The following is a 25054-nucleotide window of genomic DNA, read 5'->3' as shown; positions in this document are numbered from 1 at the left end:
TGCCTTCTGCAGCCCAAAGCTCTGCCCGCAGCTCTGAAACAGCCTCTGCGGGCCCACTTCGTGCTGAGGACCTACTGACGTTCAAAGCTCTGTTCTCTGGAATGATTCTGGTGGCTCAGATCTCAGACTCCGTGGTGGTGGTGGTGGTGACAGGGGTGTAGTGTCATGAAAGGCTGGATGTGGGCTCCCGGTGTTTTGTGATTTAAAAAAAAAAAAAATCAACATATATTTGGAGTCTTAGGATCAAACTTACTGACAATTTTGAATGGGGTGGAGCTGCCCTGCTGGTGTGACCCTGAGAAGAGGTGTGGAGCCTGTGGGTGGCTGACAGCTACTCTCCCCCATTTCTCATAGAGGAGGCCCCCAGAACCACACTGGATTCTGTGATCCTGGCTCTCCTACTCTATCGGGCATCCTTCACCCCTCTGCGCAGGACAGAACCTACACAGGCCCTGAAGAATGCTGGTGAACGAGACTGTCCTCTTGGTAATTTTACGTTTCTCACTCGAAGCTATTTGATAGATTTTATATTTATCCATAAATATTTTGTCTCTCTGCAGTGAGCCAAGGGCTGCACATTTTACAAACTTTGCCCAAATTTCTTTTTCAAACTCACTCATCTATACGGTTGATGACCCTGTGTGACAATCTAAGAATTGAAGGCTCCCCTGTTGTCTCCTGCAAACTCATTTTTTTTTTCTGCTTCACATCATGGCATATTCCAACTTCCAATGCTAATTTCTTTCAAACTCTTTAAGTAAATATCTGTTTTTCACCTAAAATGCTTTAGGAACTTCTGAATCATGCTGTGAAGTGCCAGAGAGCATGGAAAATTTTAAACAAGAGATAGTCCAACAGTCATTTATATTTTGCTTGGAATGCATTAGAATTTTTCTTCCTTAGTTGATTTACTTTCTTAATCACGCTTTGCTTATGCTAATTGGTTTATATTTGTTGAAAACAAGCCACAGGAAGAAAGAGAATCTAAAAGCCTCATTTTAGAAAGAAACAACCCTGGCATGAAATACACAACTGGCAGGGCACCTGGGTGGCTCAGTTAAGTGTCCGACTTCAGCTTAGGTCATGATCTCGCTGTCCGGGAGTTTGTGCCCTGAGTCGGGCTCTGTGCTGATAGCTGGGAGCCTGGAGACTGCTTTGGATTCTTTGCCTACCTCTCTCTCTCTCTCTCTCTCTCTCTCTCTGCCCCACCCCCCAATGGTGCTCTGTCTCTCTCTCTCAGAAATAAACATTAAAAATTTTTTTGAAATAGACAACTGGCCATCCTCAATGGGGAGAACTCATTTGTGGTAACCAAGAGTTTGATTATCCTGAAATTCTTGGTTAAAAGTCTTCACTTTTCCTCATACAATATCACAGAATTAGAAAATGTACGTTTTAAGTTTCATGTCAATGAAAGGTTCAATGATGTGTTACTTTTAGCTGCTCTGCCTGGGGGAAAAAAATAGCACAATGAAGCAGTATGGAAAGTAAGAGAGAAATGTTACCTTAGCTTTTAAAAATGTAAACACGTGTCTCCGATATAATCAAGGACCGTAAGAATATGTGGTATTTACTTATTTGAAGTTCTATAATGAAATGTGAATACATTACCAACTGGTAACTCTATATCGTTTTCTTGTGTGTGCCCAAGAACCTTTAACTAGACAGATCATCAACTGTGAAAAACAGATTTTTTAAAAGGGCTATAATAATAACTACAAGAATTCATATGTATTTTTTTAAAAAAAAATAATTAGGTTTCAAACAGAGTGAAATAAAACCTCACTTTGGAGGATATGAAATTTCTGCAGAAGGAGCATTTTTCAGCACTGACTATATAATTGGTAGATTAAAGAGAAGATATTTTGATCTGATCCTCGTTCAAGTATATAGCAGGTTATTTTTAAAAATGCCCTAATCTCTGCAGTTTTCAAAAGCAGGACAAGAAAAACTACCATACTATACTTTATATCATTATTTCAAAGAGCTCTGAGAGGGATTTTTAGTTCCTGGTGGGTACATGTGTGTTTCCTCCACTCTGGATGTCTGTGCTTTAATTTGTTTATTTAATAGAATAATACGGAAAACAAGCAATAACAGAGTCAGTACTTTAGCCACAGACCCAAGTGATAGAGGGAGGCAATTTTCCTTAAAGCAATTTCTGGGAGCACTTTCTGCATGAAAAAAAGAGACTGAGAAGTGAAACTCCTTGAGTGTTAATGGTGTCATCGATAGAACTGTTCTCAAGAGGCAGCGATCTTTGACCTCGATCCCATCTTCTGATTTCATTTTCAGAAAGACGAGGTGGGAGTAATCACAGGGCAGAGCTAGTCTATGTTCCTGCCCACCGCATCCCAAAAGACGCCACGCAGGACAAGCTGCATTAAGAGCACGGCTCCGTGTGGCCATTCTTATTTTCTTAGGTAAAACCACCCCACAAACCTAAATAGTTACAAGAGACTTTAAGGAAAGCACTCTAATGGTATTAAATATAGCTCAAACTACCAATGAAAATGTCAAAAAATGGATATCCATTTTTGGCAAGGCGTGGGAAGATGGGAATTCTCATATATCTGGGGTGAGTGCAATATAAGTCAAATTTAGAGAGCCAAAATTAGAGAGCCGAAACGGGGCATGTGCTTACTACTCAACCCAGACTTTGCACTTCTTGGAATCCTGCCTACAGAAATACCGCTAGGCAGCACTGTGTCTAATGACAAAAATTGGTAACATCTTGAATATCCGTCAGAAGTTAAGTAAACGGCTGTACATCCATTCTAATGGGGAAAGATCTCTAGGTCATGGTGCTGCATGAAAATGACTATGTTTTGAATAATACGAATAGTATGATCCCACTTATATTAAAACACCTATGTGTCTATGTTAACATGTTATACATGTGTTATACACATGTATAACATGTATAACATGTATAACATGTATAACATGTGTTATACACATGTTAACCTAATGAAAAAGATCTGGTGGATGTACACCAAAATGTTGGGGGAGGGGGACCTTTCTGCAAAGGGAATGACATAACAGGGCAGTGGGAGTGAAGTCTTTTTTTTAAACTTTATATATTCATAAAATGGGTTTATTTGAATATGTACATGTTTATACTATGTGGACAATTAAGAGATTTTTTTAAAAGAACAAAGTGATCCACGTTCTTAAATTTTTTTAAATGTTTTATTATCCATAGATGAGAGAGAGGGAGACAGGGTGCGAGCAGGGGAGGGGCAGGGAGAGAGAGGGAGACACAGAATTTGAAGCAGGCTCCAAGCTGTCAGCACAGAGTCTGACACAGGGCTCGAACCCAAGAACCGCGAGGTCATGACCTGAGCCAGAGTCGGATGCTTGACCGACTGAGCCACCCAGGCGCCGCTTAAATTTTGTGGCCATAACCAGCCCCTTCCATGGGTATCTCAAGGAAGCTCAAAACATATTCCAGACATGGATTCGGTCCTAATTTAGAGTGTTAATGAAATTAAGCATAAGCACTGCTATCCCGAGTTCAGGAATCCCACTAACTGGGTTCTAGCTTCATTTTATTGCTTTGACAGAAAATTGAACTCACCTCATCAGGTTCTACCAGACACTCAAATGACTTGGTAACTACTGCCCTCACTTTTTGGATGCAAGTTCCTCAAATGACTCCCTTTCCTCATGGCTGACTCTGGGTCACTACTAAATGCATTCCTCTTACGGAACAAGCTTCCTCTGAATCAGTCAATGGAAGCGATAGCCTTTTAATTTCTCAATGTGCAGAGTATGGACTTAAGAACCAAATCCTGAGCCCAAAGCCTTCCACCATGCATTTGCTTTTCATTTCTGGGTTTCATAACCTTCCTTTGCCCACCGTGCAAATCTTCTTAGGGGGGAGCCAACACAAATGAGCTTGCTTTGACTATTGTCCCTAACTTACTGTCCCAGGCTAAAACATCTCAGTGATTTAAATCCTTTATATTAGTTTTCCTGGTACACAATTATAGTTGGAATGTCAAATATTTAAATACTTAAAAGAGCTCCCCCTGTATGATATAAAGTTACCTTTTTGTACTTCGATTTCCTTAAGACACATTTCCCTTTTATGGTTCTCCGTCGACCTCTCGACCACTGCCCTCTGACCTTTAATATCTTCTCTTAACGATCTTCAACTCATTCTTACTTTCTCCATCTCTCTTGGCACACGGCCACTTTGTGATTTAGTAAATACAACCTGGTTATATAGGGGATGGGGACTGTGTTCATCGAACCCTTACACATTCAAGTTGAATCATCATCTAGGATCGGTACTTTCCAATATAATAGCCACCAGCCACATGTGGCTATTTATTTAAATTTAAGTCCATTTAAATAAAATTGACTTTAAAATTCTGTTTCTCTTTCTCACGAACCACATTTCAAGTGTTCAAGAGCCAAACGTAGCTAGGGTTGGTGGTCCTGGACAACAGATACACTGCAGTGAGTTCTACTGGACAGCCCTAATCCAGGCATTGAAATGACAATGGCACCTAGAACCCAGGGAGAATTCAAAACTTTAATAGCAAGAAAAAACTGAATCTCGGGAAAGCAGGAAATGTATCAATTAATCATGAATAAAAGCAAAAACCAAACCCACTATGTGTAGAAAGAAGTTAACGAATTTCCCTGAGTAAATACATTTTCTACACATCTTTACATTTCTATTGAACAATCCAACAACAACCTCTTCCTAAGCATCACAAACACTGGCTGGATTATAACATTTGTTGATTCAAGAATAATCTACGGATTTTCCGAATTATTTTTTTTTTTAAACAGAAGATTTATGAAGCTGCCAGCCTGTTCCTTCTCACTGAGGTATAAACAAGTTTGAAAAGCTTGGGCAAACAGGAATGTGGGAATGTTCCCAAGTACTTTAACGCCCTCCGAAAGGGGAGCCAATCTTACCTCCTCCACCAGTGACAAGGGGCCATCTCCCCACTTGCCATGCATGTACTCATCCATCAGCCTGCTTGGCTGTCACCTCCCCGTGAAATCTGCCTGGAACCACCCCCTCCTTGCATACAACATCCCAGCAGTCATGTCTCCCTGCTTTGCCCACCTCCTGTGCCTGCTTCCAGAACTGTGCACATTCCACCAGATTCTAATTACCTACTGACATGCCTGTCCTCTTGTGTGGCTGGGAGCTCCAGGGGGTGGGAAAATGACCCACTCGGATTTGTATTCCCAGCACCGAGCACTGTGTCTGACACAAAGAAGGTTCTCAATAAATATTTATTGACCTGAGCAAACTGGGCTCAGAGGGTAACCTGCTTTCACCCTTAGACTCCTGCAGTCAGGGGGATTGGAGGCGTAATCAATGTAACCTACTTTGTTACCATCTACATGCAATTAACAGACCCTTGAATTAATTTGCCGAGCTATTATTGGCTATGATCCAGTTGGCTATTGACAACCTGCGTGTGTATTTGCTAACTTGGCTATAGTCGTTTCCCAATTTCTTGAGGAAAAAAAATAAGATACTCTCTGAAAACGAACAAGGTTGTTCAACCTGAATTCTTTGACATTTTTCAAAAAATACAAATAAATCCTGGGGCGCCTGGGTGGCTCAGTCGGTTAAGCGGCCAACTTCGGCTCAGGCCATGATCTCGCGGTCCGTGAGTTCGAGCCCTGCGTCGGGCTCTGTGTTGACAGCTCGGAGCCTGGAGCCTGCTTCAGATTCTGTGTCGCCCTCTCTCTGACCCTCCCCCGTTCATGCTCTGTCTCTCTCTGTCTCAAAAATAAATAAACGTTAAAAAAAAATTTTTTTAAATATACAAATAAATCCCGCAAGGGTGATATTTGGATTTAATGAGTTAGAATGCAATGATAGGTTATTGTCATTATTTAAAACTTCAATAAAAATGCACTCTCCAAAGTGTAAGCCAGGAAAATGTTGATTGGTTTGTGTGCCTAAGAAACTTGACTTCATTAAATGGGCAAATACCCAGATTTCAAAAGGAAAGCCCACATATGTCCATATTCTGCCAAAAATCATTAGTCCATAGGCCTATGCGTTTAAAACCAAAATTTAATAATTTTGATTAAGAAACTGGCATTAGCAATCAAAATTTAAGATAAGGTAACTTGGTACTAAATGCAAGCTTTGAAAACCAGGATAATGGGGGTGCATGATTCTGTCAGTTAAGCATCCTACGTTGGTTCAGAACATGATCTCATATGGTTTGTGGGGTCCAGCCCCGCACTGGGCTCTGTGCTGACAGCTCAGAGCTTGAAGCCTGTTTCAGATTCTGTCTGTCTGTCTGTCTGTCTCTCTTGCCTCTCCCCAGCTTATGCCCTCTCTTTCTCTGTCTCGCAATAGTAAATAAACATTAAAAAAAAGAAGAAAGGAAAGCCAGGATAATGATTTCCTAACCAGGATGTATAAATATACGTTCGTTTTTTAGTGCTGTAATGATATCAAAGCCAATGGGACTTTTTCCCTCCGCGTTCGACTGGAAGCCTAATGGTTTCTTTGTTTTTCATCTCTCCTTTTCGTATCAACGGAATACCACATTTTATAACATTTATGGTGAAAAAAAATAAATACTATCTATCTCTGAATTTATTAAGGAATTTGTAGAACAGTTTTGTGACTCTTTTTTATTTAGAGCAATACCCTAGAGATTATATCTGTATAGAGATTTAGCATTTCCAAATGCTTACAAGTGCATTATCACATTTAATGCAAATTGTTCATACACGTCATTAGCTCCATTATTCAGGCAACATCTGCTCAGTTTACATATTATTCATGACATTTCCCCCCCCACACCTCCTTTTTCCCTTCCTGGCCTGCAATTTGATCATTTTCTTTCCTATTAGTCTTGTGCTAGTGACAAGGGAGGAAGGAGGAAGAGAGGAAATTCTGGCTAATCCTATTTTAAAATGTATAGGGTTCTTTTAGAAAAAGTGACTGAAGATATTTAAACTGCTAGTGAAATTAAGGCTCTGGTGAGCACAGGCATTAACGTGCATGATTTGAGTTGCTTTAACGTTTGTGACTTATTCAAATACCTTTAATCTGTAACTTCCAATTAATAACCTAATTGGTTCTAATCATGATTTCCTTGATTTGGGCCTGTGTGCTAGGGATTATTATTTCCATCCAGGACACGGAGAGAGAGAGTTGATTCGTCCCCGCGGAGGCCACGATTGGAAACCGAGTCACTGGACCCCAAATTGCACCATTCCCTGCAACCGGCGTCCCCCAAGCTTCGGCGTGCCTCAGAATCCCAGGGGACTTGTGATGCACAGGCGGCCGGGGGGGGGGCCCCAATCCTGAAATCTCTGATTTGGCAGGTGAGGTGGAGCCTGAGAATGTGCACTTCTTAAGAAGCCACGGTAGGACCATTGCTCTAAACCACGGCTGCCTCTCTCAGCTCTTTTTACGCCCCACCGAGCTGCAACCACATCAGAGCAGGGACAGTCCCCTCGAGACCGCGTGGCCCCTCCATGTGCCCGCCCCCCACTGCCAACCAGACACCATCACAGCGCCAGTGTGATAACTGCATAATTACACGCCACATAACTGCTGCATGAATTGCCTTCCACTTTCTCTTGGTATTGGGGAAACAGCAGATCAGTCAAGAGGAACGTGCAAATAACCTTTTTTTTTTCCGTAGGGATCTGTTTAAGCCAAAATGTTTGCTCCTTTTTCTCTTCTAAGCCACTGAATGTATTAAGCAAAACAAAGAGGCACAGGTGATAGGAGAAACTGACCCCCAGCCCCCATCCCGCCAAGGAGTACTTTGTGCCCTCGAGGCACCTGAGTCACTTGACCATGAGTAGGACCACCAGGGGTCTGTCCCTCCTCTCCCCAAATGCACAGACCACCACCGTCACCAGTCAATGCCTTCCCAGCTTGGTGAAAGGGGGCTGATTTGCTCTCATGCCATAGAAATAAATGACCTTATTTTGCCCCCCCCCCCAATAATTCCTTCCACTCTTCCTTCCTTTACCTTGCAAAACAACCACTTCAAACGGGCATTACTCTGTTAAATTTTTTGCACCTTGGGTATATAGACGCTATGCTTTTTGAGGAAAGCGGCCCGATCGTGACACCCCAGACAGTTAAGTACCTGGAGACCCGAGATCCCGTGAACCACAACGTTCTACCCCAGATCCCACTGGTGAAAGTAAAACAGCTGTAAGAAATGGATTACTGACAGTTTGTTAATGTTCAACGGCATGGTCTTACCTATGCACACTAGATCCATAAAACCATACATTCCATAGCAGATTTGAAAAAGGATGTCCTTCCTCTGCCACACTGCATAGGGGCTGAAGGCAGACCAGAGGAGCCAGGTCATACTTGCTATTAAGAACAGGGATCCTAGGATTACAGCAATCATCTGAACTTTCTCAACCAGTGTTATAGAAATGCTTTGCCACTAAAAGAAAAACAGAGGCATGTAAGAAAAAGGTGCTGTGTTCAATTCAAAAAGGAAAAAAAACATTTTCAGCCCCATGTTTCTCTTCATAATGTTAGACGCTTTTCGATCTGATCAGCCCCCAAATGAATTTTTCCATTTCATCCCGGCTATAAAAAATAGACAAGCAGATAAAGATTAATGAATTGCCTTAGCTTCATTATTTTCAGTAATTCACCGCTCTGCACATTTAATCTAGTTTTATTCCAGATAACAGTACTGCGAGTGAATGGCTGAGGAATATTTAGTACCTGGGATCACATTATTATCTTTCATGCATGCACAAAATTAAATATACTCCGAAGATATGCGTTGAAGTCTCCTCTATTTGGAAACTTATTTTGCTTTTTAGCACATTTGGCTACTGCAAAAAAAGGGGAACTGTCTCTTGCTTTTGCAAAAAAAAAAAAAATGTAAGAAACAAATACATAAGTTACATAAGAACATCAATGCAAAAGTCATTAAAGTAATACACTAGAATTCTAAAAGAACTATAAAATTGTACATTATCTGTTACTGGTACATTTCATATACTCAGATATTACTGAATTTTAATTATCTAGTGAGTGATCTGTGAAGCCATTTTTTGTCAAGATTTCGAATTGGTAAACAAATGGAATATCTTTGAAATTCACAAACCGTGTAAGTACCACACTAGTCAATGGGGAGAATAATTTGGTATCCTAAGTATCAGTATTTGTGAGGATTTTACAGTCCAAATGATCAAAAGTCTTTCAAGAGTGTTATCAACTTGAAAGGATTAATTAGTCATGTTCTCCCTTTTGCATAATTGAGACAGAAACAAGACTAGGATTGCTATTATGGTTTGTCAGTAAACAATGAAACTCAAAACAACCTGCACAATTTTATTCTGTGTGAAAGGGCTCTGGCTGTTGCAACATATGGCTTGTCAGAAGAATTCCTAAACAGTTTAAATAAGCTTTAAAAACAAATGAGCTTGAACAACCAGCATCCACTGGGTGAATCCGATATTTCCTTAAACTCTTTACTTACCTTAAGTCTGAATATGTGGATCCCAAATGGTAAGTTTGTCACTACCCATGACTCCCTCTTCTCCCTCATTGCTTCTGTCTCTCGTCATAAATAATTTATATATTATATTCAAATATGCATTTTTACCTTGCATATTCATAGATATTATTAAACTCTACATTTATTAAAGATTAAATACAAAAATGCATATGAAACATTTAATTCTCTAGGGTCATTTATTTTTCTTTTAAATATTTTATTTTCTTTTATTTATTTTATTTTAATCTTTATTTATTTTTAAGATGGAGACAGCATGTGAGCAGGGGAAGAGCAGAGAGAGAGGGAGACACAGAATCCGAAGCAGGCTCCAGGCTCTGAGCTGTCAGCACAGAGCCTGACGTGGGGCTTGAACTCACGAGCCATGAGATCATGACCTGAGCCGAAGTCGGACGCTTAACCGACTGGGCCACCCAGGCGCCCCTTCCTTTAAAAATTTTATAACCAAATGACCATTCTGTGGAATTCCATAAGAAACGTATTTCTAATGATTTTAAGATGCAGATTCGATTATCGAAAACTGGCTTTTGCTTTACAATTCTGGATGAATAATAATTAAATTAGTCAATATGATTTTATCATTACAAATGAATCAATTTACTTCAAGCATGTATTTGAAGCTATTGTTTTGTTTTGTTTTTTTCTGGCTTCCTGACGTAATTTTAAACTGCCAGGCAATTGAATTTAAAGCCATTTTAGCAGCACCTGGGTGGCCTAGTCCATTGAACGTCCGACTCTTAGTTTCAGCTCAGGTCATGATCTCACAGTTCATGGATTAGAGCCTCACATCGGGCTCTGTGCTAACAATGCAGAGGCTACTTGGGATTCTCTCTCCTTCTCTCTTTGCCTCTCTCCATCTCGTGCTCTCTCTCTTTCAAAAATAAATACAAAAAACACTGGATTTTTTTTTTTAATTTGGCGTCACCAAACAGGTGTGAAGTATTAGTTGTTGTCTTAGTTTAGTTTTGGTGCTCGTTAAAGTTTTGCCTTAAATACCACAACACGGGAAGCTAAGTAGAAAATAACTTCCAACCAACATCCATCCCAGATGGCTGCTATCACATCTCTATGCATTATGGTGTTCTATCAATTTATTAATCATGTCAGATAGATGAGAACAAAGCATGCTTTTAAATCCACGAGGCAAAGGAACACAAGTGGTGTGTGTGTGTGTGTGTGTGCGTGTGTGCGCGTGTGTATGATTTTCATATGGTGAACAATATGTTCCAAAATACATAAGCCAGATTCACCGGAGTCTTGGGTAAGCAGCGAGCGGTAAGAAGGATTTATCAAAAGTGGTCTTTACTGATACCTATTTTCCTTTTTCAGGAATCCTTTATGTTCCAGATTCATTCCGTAATTTTAGCGGAATTAAATTTAGACAGGTCAATATTGTACAATTCATTATATTGAGCTTCAATTAGGCTTAGTAGTTAATTGGTCCAAGACTGCCCGCGTGGCAATTTAGCGAAACATGGTGGTCATAGGCAGATGTGGTGAGGTCCTACTAACCACTTAGATTTGGGTGAACTGATCAGGAGGGACGGATGAAGCTGAAGTGTTTCCTGGGACACAAGAAGTTGTGGTGGTTCACATCTGAGAGTCAGCACGACTGAGAGGGCTGAGAGGCCACTCCGGGTTGGGCAGCTTTTTTTTTTTTTAAGTAGACTTCACACCCAGCCCAGAGCCCAATGCAGAGCTTGAACCCATGACCCCAAGAACAAGACCTGAGCTGAGATCAATAGTCCGACACCTAACTGAATGAGCCACCCAGGAGCCCTGTGTTGGGAATCTTCTGACACATGAAGCTTAACTACTTCCTAGCAGGGAAGGAGAATGAGTGAATGGACAGACTTACCAGGAATAAGAACCATTGATGTTGCCTACTTGTTTGGTGACACCAAATTGAAAATGGCTTAAAATTCAAATACCTGGCAGTTTGATATGAATGTGTTTAAAATTATGTCCAGAAAGCCAGGGGGAAAAAAAAAGAGCATAACTCTCAGTTCTCATACCCTGAGATGCTTATTTATTATTATCATAGAAATTATTTTGTGTTGTGGAGATAAGAAATAAGGTCAGAAATAATGTTGAGACTTTGGAAGTTTATTTCTAAAGAAGGAAACACTGCTCAAACGCTATAAAAAGCTTCCTGAAATTTTTGGTTTTATATCAGTCCGCTGATGCAACTATGCCAATGAGTCTGAAAGGGCGTCGATGTTCTTCATATACTGATGATCCTTAAAATTAGCACCATTTATCTGAATAGCTAATGAGGGCAAGCCAGTATTGAAACCAAAATCATTAAACTGATTATGAACATGGGGATTTTCCCTTTGAACGCTGATGTCATCTTGGCAATTTCTTTGCCCATTATATAATGTTCTTATTATTGTTACCATTATGCAAAAAAGTGGGATTGTTCACATTCTTCCCCCAGGAAAAATAATGTTGCTTTCCACCACTAGGAAACACCCACCTGGCGTCTTTGCCCTAGAAGGCACACATTATCTAACAGGCTTAGCCTCAAGAAGCTGTGTTAATGGACCATTAGCTTAGACAATAAAAATAGAGGATGAGTCTCTCGAGGCTATCCCAATGGTATCCCAGGCCTGGATTTCAGACTGTAAGACATTTCTGATATTTGAACAGTATTTGTCAACTGCTGAACATACTTTTCACCTCTAAAACTTAATATGTAAGCATATGTAATATGCGTGTTTATTTACATTTCTTCCCAAGTTTGGAAAGGTAAGTACTATAACAATGAGCAGATTGACTCTACAGAATTGCTATGATTTATTTCTTTCCATAATATTGGAATATGTTTGACTTTTATCTTCCTGAAAAGATGCTCACTTCTACACAAACTATTGGATGTATTGTTTCTAGCAAAAGTGGGACCGAGCGGTTCCTCTTTTGAAAGTTCATCCTCATGCAGCATACTAGAAGTAATTTAATAAACATAGTCTATGGTTATATAGGGCCAGTATGTCCCAGGCACTTTTCTAGGAGGTTATGCATATTGACTCATTTAATTCCCACAACAACTCTGTGAGGAACGTACTATTACGATCTCCATTTTAAAGATGAGGAACCTGAGGCAGAGAGAAGTCAAACAATTCGCCCAAGGTGATACACCTACTAAGGGCTAAGGCTGCCATATAAACCCAGGCAGTCTGGCTCCTAGGTTCACTCTCTTATAGACCTGACCCATGAACAACACGGGCGTTAGGGGAACCAACCCCCTCTCCAGCAGGAAACCCATGTATAACTTCTGAATCCCCCCAAACTTAACTACTAATGGCCCACTGTTGATAGGAAACCTTAGCAATGACATAAACAGTCGACTGACTCATACTTTGTGAGTTACATGCTGTGTTCTTGTAACAAAGTGAGCTAGAGGGAAAAAAATGTTAAGAAAATCATAAGGAAGAGAAAATAACAGATTTGCAGTAGGGTACTGCATTTATCCAAAAAAAAAAAAATCCGTGTATAAGTGGACTCACGCCGTTCCAAGCTGTGTTGTCCAAGGGTCACCTGTACCATACGATAATTCTACTACGCTCTGATGACAGTTAACGGCTCACACCCTGTTTTTGCAGTGACAGCACAATTTTCCTGGTAACAGCTTCAAGTCTGTCTTCTATGGTCTCCTGAAATAGCTCTCCAGCTGGACTGCTAGCCGTGAGTCATGCCTTGGTCCCCCATGGCAGCCCCAAGTCTACATTCCTAATGAAAGGAGTCCCAGGAAGGAAGGCTACGCATATGGCTCAGCACATATTCCGAGTCCTTGGCATATAACCGTTGCAGGAAGGATGAAAGGAAGGGATAGAGGGATATGATGAGGAAGAGAGGGAAGGAAGGGGGAAAGAAGGAAATGAGGAGGAAGGAAGGGAAGGAGGGAAGGGGGAAGGGAAAAATGGAAGAAAGAAGGAAGGAAAGAAGAAAGAGGGAGGGATGTGTACGTTCCTCAATTCTGCTTAATCTGCCTGCCTGTATTGTCCCAAATGCATGTACTTACTTTTTATTTTGGTCTCTCTCTGCCTTTGAGCATGTTCCTTTTTCAGCATGCCATGTCCTTCTCCCCTTCCTCACGGGCTGAAATCTCTCACCCATCCTTAACTGGCTTTAATGCCACCTCTTCTAAAAAGCCGTCCCCGCCTCTCGTGCAGATTCCCCCGTCTGGACCCCATAATCCACTGTTTCTACTTCTGTGTGGTGTGAATTTCTCTCTTGGATCCCAGGTGATTATCTCCCTGTTGTCCACAGACTGCAAGTTTCATGAAGGCAGAGGCTCAGTCTCATCCCCCCGATACTCACCAAACAGCTCTACAGACCCAGGAAATGCTTCACTACATGGTGTCCTGGCTTCAGTTTCCATCGTCTATCTGACTGTCACAATGATATTCTCTGCACCTCCATTCTAGTCTTGCTCCAAGATAAAGTTCCAGCTCTGGCCAAGCCACCAATGAGTAGAGAAGTGAGAATTTAAACTGTGATCTGTTTCCAAAGCCCAAGTTCTTTCTAAAATGCCCTTCTCTCCACCTGCATCAACTGACACATCCTATATTTCAAAGTGAAAACAAACTGGGCATAACTATACCTCTATAAAAATTATACCTCTACAGTTAGGGAAAAGTCAACATATGCGAAAAGCAGTTCAGCACAGCAGAGTCCCAACGAAATATCACCGATCACTTTCTAAATGGCATTCAATACTTCTTGAGTCTGAAATTTGCAGTTTGTTAACTGAATGCTAACATAAAGAAGACAACCTCAAGGAGATGTATCGCTTTTATTTTAATGAAGTTTGAAAGGAAATAAATAAATACACATTGGAAATTATTTAATATTCTCATTATACACGGCTGTTCAGAGATGCACCAAGAAAGGCCCACCAGTCCTAAAAAGACACAGACAAAACGTACATGGCCCGGAACTGGGTATCGTTGTGTGTGAGGGTCCATGTCTGTGTGGCATTCTTCCCGGAAAATTAAATAACTACCCCAATAATTACCACAGACTGCTGTGAAACCATGGCAAAGTGGTTGCCTTTCCCAATGAAGTCTAACTGATTAGCACAGATTTATGACTTCCTTCAGAGAAAAAAGGATGAAAGAAAAAGCTGGGAATTTTCTTTAAAGAAGTGACAGGAGCCCAAGCCAAGGTAAGAGCAAGTCGTCTCCTGGTATCAGTCACTTCCAGCCAGTAAGATAAGAACTGGAGAAAGGCATACGCTCCATCAGGCCTCCAGGAAGCTATTTAGAAAGATGTACCTGTCATTCCGTTGTCTGAAATAGTTAATGCACCTTCTCAATTTAGAACCCAATTTCCTCCCCGAAAATAACACATGCTCAGAGGGAATGAAATTGAACTCAAGGAAAGTAGGTTCATTGAGTGTGCATTAAATCCTTCATTCTAAAACTGTTTCACCTTTGTTTTTAAAAGGCAGGCCAGATATGAATCATAAGCTAATAGATTTGTAGTATGATGATTTATAGCATGCAGTATGACAGGTGGGATCACTTACCAGTGTCACAGGAGGGAGAACCTGTTCTTAAGAAATGTCCTCTTCAGAAAAGTGAATTTAGCTAAAACCTATTTTCAATCATCTTTAGATGGTATTTAAATTGAGCCACTATAAGTTCGGATTTGAAATGCTGGTAGAAAACATCTCTATGTGTAATCAACCTGACATGCGGATACAACATTCAGTTAGTTATATGCCCCTTCTTTGTAGGGTTGTATTTATAAGCTGCATATTAAACGTGATTTCATGCTTCGGTGTGGGTCTTCTCTGCTAGAAAAGCATCCTCATAAACTTACCAGAGCTGAAATGATAATCAGGCAGAAGAGAATTTGCTTTGCCTGAGAAAGGTGAAAGATTGTTCTTTGAGAAAAGCGAAATCTAAACAACTTAGAGAAAATAAATAGGAAAACATGGAGCTGCTTCTTTAAAATCGTTAACAAAAACGGACAGAACTCTAGCAAGGCTAATTAAGAAATAAAATTGGGAATATAACATGACTGATCCTACAGATAAAAAGAGTCATAAGAACATATCATAAACCGTCTTATGCCAATTAATTCAATAATAGAGATGAAATAGATAAGTTATTTGCAAAACATAACTTATCAAAATTGACTCAAGAAGAAATAGAATGTACGAATAACCCTTTACAAAATAAGTGTACTTATAATTAAAAGACTTCCACAAATGAACAAACACCTCATGGACCAGATGGTTTTACTGGGAAGTTTTATCAGACATTTCGAAAAAAGTAATATCAAAGTTACATATACTCTATCAGACGACAAAAGAAGACAGAACATTTCCCAAGATATTTTATGAGGTCATGCAAGACCCTGATACCAAAACCCCAAAAAGAAAAATATGTATATAAAAAAATTCTAGACTAATATTCCCTATGAGCATAAATGAAAACATAATCCTCTACAAAATACTAGCAAATCCAGTAGTATATAAAAAGAATAATGCATCATGAGTGAGCGGGGTTTATCCTAGGGATGAAAGATTGATATAACAAAATGTCAATCAATGTAATTAACAATACTAACAAATAAACAAAAAAGCAAAGAAAAAAGAAACAGATCTTACCAAAAATGCATAAAGTTACATGACAAACACCCATTCATGATGAAAACTAGTAAAGAAAGAAAACTTAACCTGTAAAGGGCATGTACAAGACTTAAAGCTAGGATCATACTTAATGGTGGAGGAAAAGAAAGAATGCTTTCCCCCCCTAAGATCAGGAACTGGGCAGAGATGTCCACCCTTATTACTCCTATGCACTAGTGAACTAGATAGACATCTTCGTCAATGGAATAAGTTAAGAGAAAAAAAAGGTTTCTATTTGTAGATGTTATGATGATCTATGTAGAAAATCCTAGAAAATCCACAAGAAAACCTAACAGAATTAGGAAGTTAATTTCGCGAAGCCTGAAAATACAAGGTCAATAAACAAAGATCAATTGTGTCAAATACCCCAGCAAAAAGTTGGAAAATAAAATTACAAAAAACAGCGCTACATTAAAAATACCATAAATCATAAATTACTTAAGACTAAAATGTTTAAAAGATAATCTACAAGTCACTGCTGAAATAAAGAGGACTTAAAGAAATGGCTTTCATGAAGACTCACTATTGTTCAGATAATTATTCTCCCTAAATTTAGGTTCTACAGTTAAAGGGGAAGAAAAATAGTATCCAAAGCACAAAGGTTTCTTGTTATTGTTTACATTTTCAAAAAAAGAGGCCGCTGCTCTAGAATTTAAAATGAACACCAATCCGTTGATATTATCAATCTACTTTTAACTCACAGTGATTAAAAAAGAAAAACAAATCTCCAAATCATGGGTTGCAGTTTCCACAAGAATTTGGCAGAAAACTCTCTGGACTCACTTTCTTGTAGGGAATAGTCTTTAGTGCCACTCCCAGAGCTGGCGGTAATGCATATTCTGCAGGGTGCTGTGTCTTGACCACAGAGCATCATTTGGTTTAATTCAAATGCTTCGAAGTAGATCATGTGACCAACAGGAAAGCCGAGAAGTGGGTGGGCAGGTCCCCATGTGTACCAGGGCATGTTGTGAGGGCTTCGTGCTATGGTATAGGGCTCAGACCACCAATGAAAGTTTTTTCTTCCAGAAACCTGGAAATCCCAAGAGGTTTGACAAGCCGTGTACCAGGACTACAGAGATGTACTCGATATGGTTTGAGGCTCAGGGAGAAGAAACTGAGAACCTCAAGGTGAGGGCCACCTTGGGGGTTCCCGGAATGGACTGTCAAGGACTCTGTCTGTGTCCTAAGATGAAATGAAGAAGGAGAGAAATTTTCGTCCCCCAGAAGAAAGCCCCTGGGAGAAGGTGGCCTTTAAGACTTGACTCTGGTAAGGAGATTCTTCTCAGCTTTCCTCACAGCAATTGGGCTCAGTTGTGCTAGACATATGAATAGGCGAGGCTGAGCTTTGACTTCAGGGCCAGGAGAATCAAGTCCTGGATGAATTGGGATGAGGTGAACCTGGTCCAAGGCCAAGTACCAACTGTCTAAAAGAGTTGGTCTTAGTAACTAGATTTTGCTCCCATATGAATTAAAAGGGACCACAGATCCAGAGGTAGGCCAAAGTGACCAGAGAGCCTGCCAAGTTTGAAAACTTAGTTCTAGGGGGGAAGGAAATTAATCTAAAGTAAAAGTTTGGTTACTAAGTGAGAAGCAGAATTAGCAGAGCCCAAAGATGTGGAGTGGGGAGGGACACTACATGGGAGGGGCATCTGTGAATGTCCAGGGACCAGGATACTAACTACATGAGTGAGGTGGTCCTTCTAAAGAAATGTGTGTCCAGAAAAACCTTGGTAATAAAAGCTGTCCTTTATCTCGATGCCAAATCTTGGGATAGGACACGAAGTCCCAAAGAATAGCCTACCTGGCTGTCTCTAGAGTCACAGGACGATGGTAGATCAAAGGAGTAGAAGGTGTAAAAAGTTTTCTTATAGGAGCTGAGTATCCTTATTTGGAAGGTGTAGTCTGAGAAAATCTCTCAAATGACTGTTAACAGAAGGAACAATCTTTGAACTAACAAGCATTAATTGAGCAACTATAGGGCACAGAGTCCACACGAGAAATGCCAGATTCTAGATCTCACTTAAGAAAAAGCATATTGATTCTCCCTCCCCCCCCTTAATTCTTCCAGAACTATTCCCTATCTCATCTCTCAGTGTTACCTCTTGTTCAGTTGTTTCGTCAGCTATAGATTTTCATAATTGCCAAAAGTCTTGTGAATCCACACTTAAACAGTCCGAAAGTTAAGATAAAAATACACTCTAGCTCTTCAGGGTTCGAGAAATTATACTGCCTTCCCCCTCTCTGTATTAATTCTTTCTGTGACAAAAGCTGGTGCTATCCATTATTTCAAATCAGGGAAATCTGTTCCAAGTGCCAACTTTCTAAAAGAGTCAGTCTTAGTAACTAGATTTTGCTCCCACATGAATTAACAGCGTGTCTGTATATAATGCATTTTCAGTTCATTACTCTTCTCAATATTTGATATTGATTATGTTTAAATACAGGTTCCCGAGGATATTTCTATCTAAGTAATTAGTAGGTGGTCATGACCATATTTACGTGTCATCTCCACAAAGAGTTGAGAGCTACCTTTGCTAAAGCTTATTTAAACTTTCAGTGCATTGTTGCTGTGTTCAACCTTGATTCTGAAGCAGAATTTTCACGGAAAGCAGCCATCTTTCCATTTTAAATAATTGAGCTCATGTCACCCGAACACTGTATATTCTGGTGGTCAGACATAAAGGTGTGCACCGAACTGCACCCTCTTTAAATTTCTGATGTGTATAAATGGAACCCTTCAACATACACTTACCAGCTGCCTGGCAGCTGGTAAGATGGCAGGTAAGATGGCAGCTGATAAGATGGCAGACCTTACAGGAGTTAGTGGACTGAGGAAAAATCCTCTTGCTATGAGAAACACCATCTAAGCATTAAAAAGAAGCACGAAGGGCAAAAGGTGAGCTGAGTGTGAACACGCGAGTAAGAAGAGTCTGCTCAGCGGAGAGTACGGTGAAGACGTGGGGAGAGACGGGACAGGCAGACAAGAAGAAGCATGCGCAGAGGAGCTGGCAAATAGTGGGGGTTTCATTGTTGCTGAAGAGTAGAACCCATGTGGGCAAGTGGTGTGGGAGCCAGCTTGGAAGGGGCTTCCAGAATTGGCGATGCAGTTTGAACTTTATCCTATAAGGCAATGGCTATTAGGTAATGACAAGAAAGAGCCACGTCTTATGACAAGATGACTCAGAGAGGTTTACCTGCCTACTTCTGCTCTTGCTTCTGGTGTTTCCCAAAGAGGGACACGATACATCCCATCCCACACGCTCTCCTGCCATGCGGCCTTGCCAACCCTTATCAAGAAGGAGCATCAATTTCTCCACTCCTTCGAGTAACGGACGCTTTAGCCAACAGAATATGGCAGAAGTGACCCTATGTCAATTCCACGCACAGATTTTAACTGCCTTCGCAGCTTTTTTCTGAAGAAGCGTGGCTCCCTCAAGACCGCCATGCCGTAAGAATCTCAAGCCGTGAGGAAAAGCCCAAGGAGTACAGGGGCATTAGGCACGTGAATGACAGGTGATCTGGGATGTGGCTTCTCCAGCCCCAGAACCTCAGCGGATACCACAGGGATCACAGACGAATCACCCAGCTGAACCCTTTCCAACTACAAAATCATGAGCAAAAGAACCACGAAGTACTGGGATAGCTTTTTTCAATAGCAAGAGACAAAGCGGAACCCATCCATTCACGGATCATTCTTTGCATTGCGGTAATTGCGGGATGAGAATTAGAAAACCAGACTCTTGGTGTTTCGCCCCCTCACTCCGGCTCCCCAACTCTCGACCCTTCTCATCCTCATTTTTAAAATGAAATTTCAATTAGATCAATTAGAAGTAAGTCTTACTTCTACTCTACAATTCCCTCAAATATGCCTTTTGATTATATAACTTGCGTTCGCACCATTTTTCTTACCCCTCCATCTTCTCTCCATATGCACTTAGGGTTCTTGTCCTTAAAAACGTGAGAAATATTTGGGGGGTAATGGAAATGATCTAAAATTGGCATGTGGTGATGGTTGCACAAGCCAATATACTTACTAAAAATTATTGAATTGTGCACCAAAAAAAATGGATGATTTTTATGGTATGTAAGCTATGCCTCTCAAGAAAACTATTTTTTAAGCCCTCAAGAAATCCTTAAAATAGCAAACCGAGTGAAATCTTTTCAGCAATTACTTGCTTGGTTGGTGTGTGCTATCGTTTACAAATGTTTTATCCTTGAAATGTGTTTAATTCTTTAATTAAATATAATTTCTAGTGCAACCCAACAGAGAGGGGACCCCTAAGAAGGCCATTTACCTGAATTCACTCTTCTCAGCTTTTCAATTCCTAGAAAGGTGCACACCAGATAAAGAGTTTGGACTCTGAGGTCAGATTCGAACACCGGCTCCGACATTTCCACTTCTTTGCTGTGGGACTTTGGACAAGAACCTTTTTTTCCTCATTTAAATTGAGATCCTGGTAACTATCTCAAAGGTTGTGGTGAGGATTAAATGATAATGCACACATACACACACAACATACACACACGTACATGCACTACATAACATATACACACACACACTGTATACACGGGGCACATAACCAGTCCTCCTTCAGCTATAATTATCATTCCAAAGACAAAAGAGCCCTAATTGACAACTTCTCTGAGAAAGGGAAATCCCTGAGCCATCTGCTTCTAGATGCTTCTAGAAGAAGTCTGACGGAAGAATGGTCAGCAGTGTGTCTGAACAAGGCTGCCCTGCCCCGCTCCCAGTTTCACCCTAAACCATGTCCCATTTCCCGACATCCTGCCACGGTGAGCAGGTCACTCTGCTTGAGCACAAAGAAATCCTTTCCGCAAACAAGAACTCTCTTAAGTGAGATCTGGCAACTCATTAAGGGGGGAAAGGGGGGAAGGAAGAGCTATGATATCTTCTCATATTTATTCTTTACTTTCAGCAATACTTTAATAAAGCAAAGGCCTTCCCACCAGCTCCAGGAATTCCTCACTGACCCATAGTTTTCTCACGAATAAGAGTTTTATAGGAATAATAAAGAAGAAGCTTTTCCTCACTCAAGAGATATCTTCCCTCTGCGTAAACTTTAGGCCATTCATTTACATTGCGATTGAGAAGCCACCGTGTGGTGGGCCAGGCAGAGTGCTGGACAGGACACTGCCACGAGATGCGCTCGCCCCTGCCCTGAACACTTGACTGCCGGGTGAGGAATTCGGACTCCCCACCAGCGACTGCAGGGGACACCCCAGCAATCGCATCTTTGCAACGACGCTATCAAAATGCATAGCAGAGATACACTTCATAATCAGAAGCCACAGCAAGCATAGAGGAGAAGGTAGTGTGCGCTCTGGGGTTTTAAAGCATCAGCCGAAGTCACTAGGTGGAAAAGAAGGCACCAGACAGAAGACCAAATGCCTGTCATTCTCTGGCTTTAGGTCTGCGTTAATTTCATCTTCTCCTTCACTGGCCTTTCCTCATGGTTTTGAGTTCTCCCCCCACACCGAGTTTTGCGAGCCAACGGCAGTCCAATGGTGACTTCCTTTGCCATTAATGTGAATAATCCAGTATGACATCTGATCTCCACCTTCACGTAGCCCACAACCTCTTGAGTGATTAGACCGATGCCTGGCAAGCAGGGGGCGGGGAGGACATACTGTACAAAGACAGCATGTAATTGAGCCCACAAGTTGTGCAGAAGAGACTCTGGGTTTCATAGGAGGAGTCTTGACAGACAGACAGACAGCAACACAATCTAGAACAGCTTCCCGGAAGAGACAGGCTGGCCTGTGAACGGCAGGGGGAATTCAGAGATGTGAAAGTTTAAGCTAAAACCTTCCAGAAGGAGCCACTCCAGCAAGGCTCCAAGGAGGGAGAATGAGCAAGAGACGCTCTTGTGGTGCCGTTTTAAAAAAAAGGGCCCGGAGGATAGCTTGGGTGGCTCAGTCCATTAGGCGTCCGACTCTTGATTTCCGCTCGGCGGTCCAGCCTCGTGTTGGGCTCTATGCTGAGAGTGCAGAACCTACTTGGGATCCTCTCTCTGCATCTTTTCTGCCCCTCCCCCACTCATGCTTGCTCTCTCTGTCTCAAATAAAGAAATAAAACTTTAAATAAATAAATAAATAAATCAAGGGACCGGGAGTCTAGGATGCCAGAGAAGCTATCTGAAAAGTGAAAAGTGCAGTCAGTGAGATTTGGCTACATAACATCCAGCGACACGACCAGTGTTCTCCCCATGTGGTCCTGTTGTATATGACGACCTGTTTACACGTCTCTTCCCCAACCAACCTCTCTGTGAGCTCTCTGCAGGCAAGGATGGACCTTACTGATGTCTGAGTCTTTGCCACTTGGCCGCGTGGTGGCCTGTTGGCAGAACTCAAGGAAATTGGGGCAAGAACTGAGGTTTGCTTTTGCTTTGTCTCTTCACGTGACTGACTTGTTTGGACAGCATGAAAGGACCCAAAAGCCATTTTAGCTTTCTGATTCCAGCCTGGTGGTTCTCAATGAGGTCTGATTTTTGCCCCCACTCACTCCGCACGGGTCATCTGACAATGTCCGGAGACATTTCTGCTGGTCATTACTGGCCCTACTCGTGTCTAGGGGACAGAGATCAGAGACGCTGCTCAACATCCTACGGGCTGCAAGCCAGCCGCCCCAACAAAAAACGTGTCTGGCCCAAAATGTTGACAGTGCCAAGTTCGTGAAACCCTATTCTAGTCTATCACACTTAAGACCAAAATAGATGTTGGGGCACCTGAGTGAGCGTTCAGCTCTTGATCTTGGCTCAGGTCACGATCTGATCTCACAGTTCGTGAGTTCAAGCCTGGCATCAGCCTCTGTGCTGACAGCGTGGGGCTTGCTTGGGGTTCTCTGTCTCTCTCTCTCTCTCTGCCCCGTGCGTGTGCACTCTCTCTCTCTCTCTCAAAAATAAATCAACTTTAAAAAAAAAAAAGATGAAAATAGATGCCGTGTTTGGATTGTTGGGGTTCTCGTTGTATTCTCTTCTGAACAGAAAGCATGTGAAAAGAAATGAGGGGGGAGGAGCCGGATTCTTTTCAAGATAATTGCACTTAGTTTCCTGGGAAACTTAACAGCAGAGACATCCAAGGTATGCCACGGGTCATCTCATCAGCCAGCAAACTCCATTACATGGTTGCTGCGTCCAGAAAATGTGTGAGGAACGGTGCAGAGAGGATGTTGTCAGATGGTGACTAATGTGCTCATGTGTCCGAGGTGCCTTAGTTAAAAACAAGTTCAAAGTCTTTGTGATTCTGTATGAAAGAAGCTACATGTATATATTAGCATTACATGCTACTTTTAAAGTGAATGAGAGATGATTCAATAAAGCACTGATGAAGGAGGGCAAGGCATGCTGCTTAAGGAAAGATTTCTTTATAGCATGGGAGAGATGGATAGGGAAGGAAGGAAGGAAGGAAGGAAGAAGGGGAGAGAGGGGAGGGAGGGAGGTTGGATGAGTCAGTGGTCGATGCATTGGTAGACAAAGAAACAGACTGAACTACCCTCACCCAAGGCCACTGCCAAGGTCACTATAACATCCATAATGCTGTAGAGCCATCCCGCATTGTGTCTCCATACACTGTAACCCCCCAGGTTAGTGGCAACAGTTGGCCTTTTCTGGTTTTGATTAAGAATTGGAAGGGGCGCCTGGGTGGCTCAGTCAGCTAAGCTTCCGACTTTGGCTCAGGTCATGATCTCACGGTTCGTGAGTTTGAGCCCCACATCAGGCTCTGTGCTGACAGCTCAGAGCCTGGAGCCTGCTTTAGATTCCTTGTCTCCCTCTCTCTCCAGCCCTCCCCCATTCGCCCTCTCTCTGTCTCTCAAAAATAAATAAGGATTAAAAAAAAGTTAAAGAGAAGTGGAAGAAAGCCATCCACAAAGATTAGGGTGGCACCAATATTCTGGATCAGGTCACCTTTAGGTAGAGGAAACTGCCTGACACAATAAATTACTGTGTTGTAGAGGGGAAAGCTCTAGTTCTGAGAGGAATGGTCAGCACAGAAGAAAAATGCATCCATTGAGGGCCAAATTCAGCCTGTGCCGGATCCGAACATACACAATTTAGAACCTGTCCTCATAAAAGCACATTTGGAAGGAGGCAGACAGCTCCTCAGAGGCCCTTCATTTTAAGGACGAGCCAAGAGTGGTACAAGCCGAGAAGGCTCTGGGGCAAGGCTGCCGAGCTGGCTGATGGGACATGGGCCCCAGAATCGGTCCAGGGCTCCTGGAGCTCAGCTGTGGGGACCCGGGATTTACCCTGCAACCTCACCCTTTCCAGATGGGCCATCTGCTCCTTCCACGTTGGCTCTTAGTCTCAGTCACTCTTAGTCTGGTCCTGCCGCTGCAGGACGGTCAGCCCGTTCCTTATGATGGCGGCAGAAGCCTCCTGCCCCAGGACCCTCGACCACGGCCACGGCCCTGGCCGCAGGTGAGGTGTGATACAGAACCGCACCTGTAGTCCATCTGGAAAACATTCCTGAATGAGGAGTGTCACCGACGGAATGACGATGAAATTATCCTCACGACAGCTCAACTGGCTTTTAAGCAGCTTTGCTGATGAACAAGATTGATCTGACAGAAGATGCGAAAGCAAATTTTCTAGAGTTTTCCCTCCCCAGAAAGAGATTTAGAGTGGGGGAAAAAAAAAAAAAAGAAATAAGTGGTTTGAAGATAAGAGGGCTTGAGGGAAGCACTATTGATATTTTTGGAAATCATATTACCATGTTGTTGCTTTTTCCGAGGTTATGTCCCTAGTGAAGGATAATTTATTCTTCAAGAAACTTCTTTGACAAGTTTTGCAAGTGAAAGTAGGAGTGCACACCCAGAGATGAGCCCGCTTTGCAAACAGCAAAATAAGGCAACTCGCACCCCCAAATAATTAATACATTATGA

General features: G+C 41.8%; 1 protein-coding gene across 1 annotated transcript in view; it reads right to left on the bottom strand.

Moving 5' to 3' along the window:
• The window catches only part of MARCHF11 (membrane associated ring-CH-type finger 11), a 102307-nt gene that overhangs the window by 15485 nt on the left and 61768 nt on the right, over positions 1 to 25054 (bottom strand). Inside the window, exon 3 of the mRNA XM_015542376.2 lies at positions 8228 to 8420. Within this exon, the coding sequence (XP_015397862.2) occupies positions 8228 to 8420 (193 nt within the window). The remainder of the gene's footprint in view (positions 1 to 8227; positions 8421 to 25054) is intronic.

The sequence above is a fragment of the Panthera tigris genome, chromosome A1 (assembly GCF_018350195.1).
Source record: "Panthera tigris isolate Pti1 chromosome A1, P.tigris_Pti1_mat1.1, whole genome shotgun sequence".
Taxonomy (NCBI): Eukaryota; Metazoa; Chordata; class Mammalia; order Carnivora; family Felidae; genus Panthera; species Panthera tigris.
The sequence above is the reverse complement of the archived record's forward strand: the minus strand, read 5'-3'. Positions and strand labels throughout refer to the sequence as shown.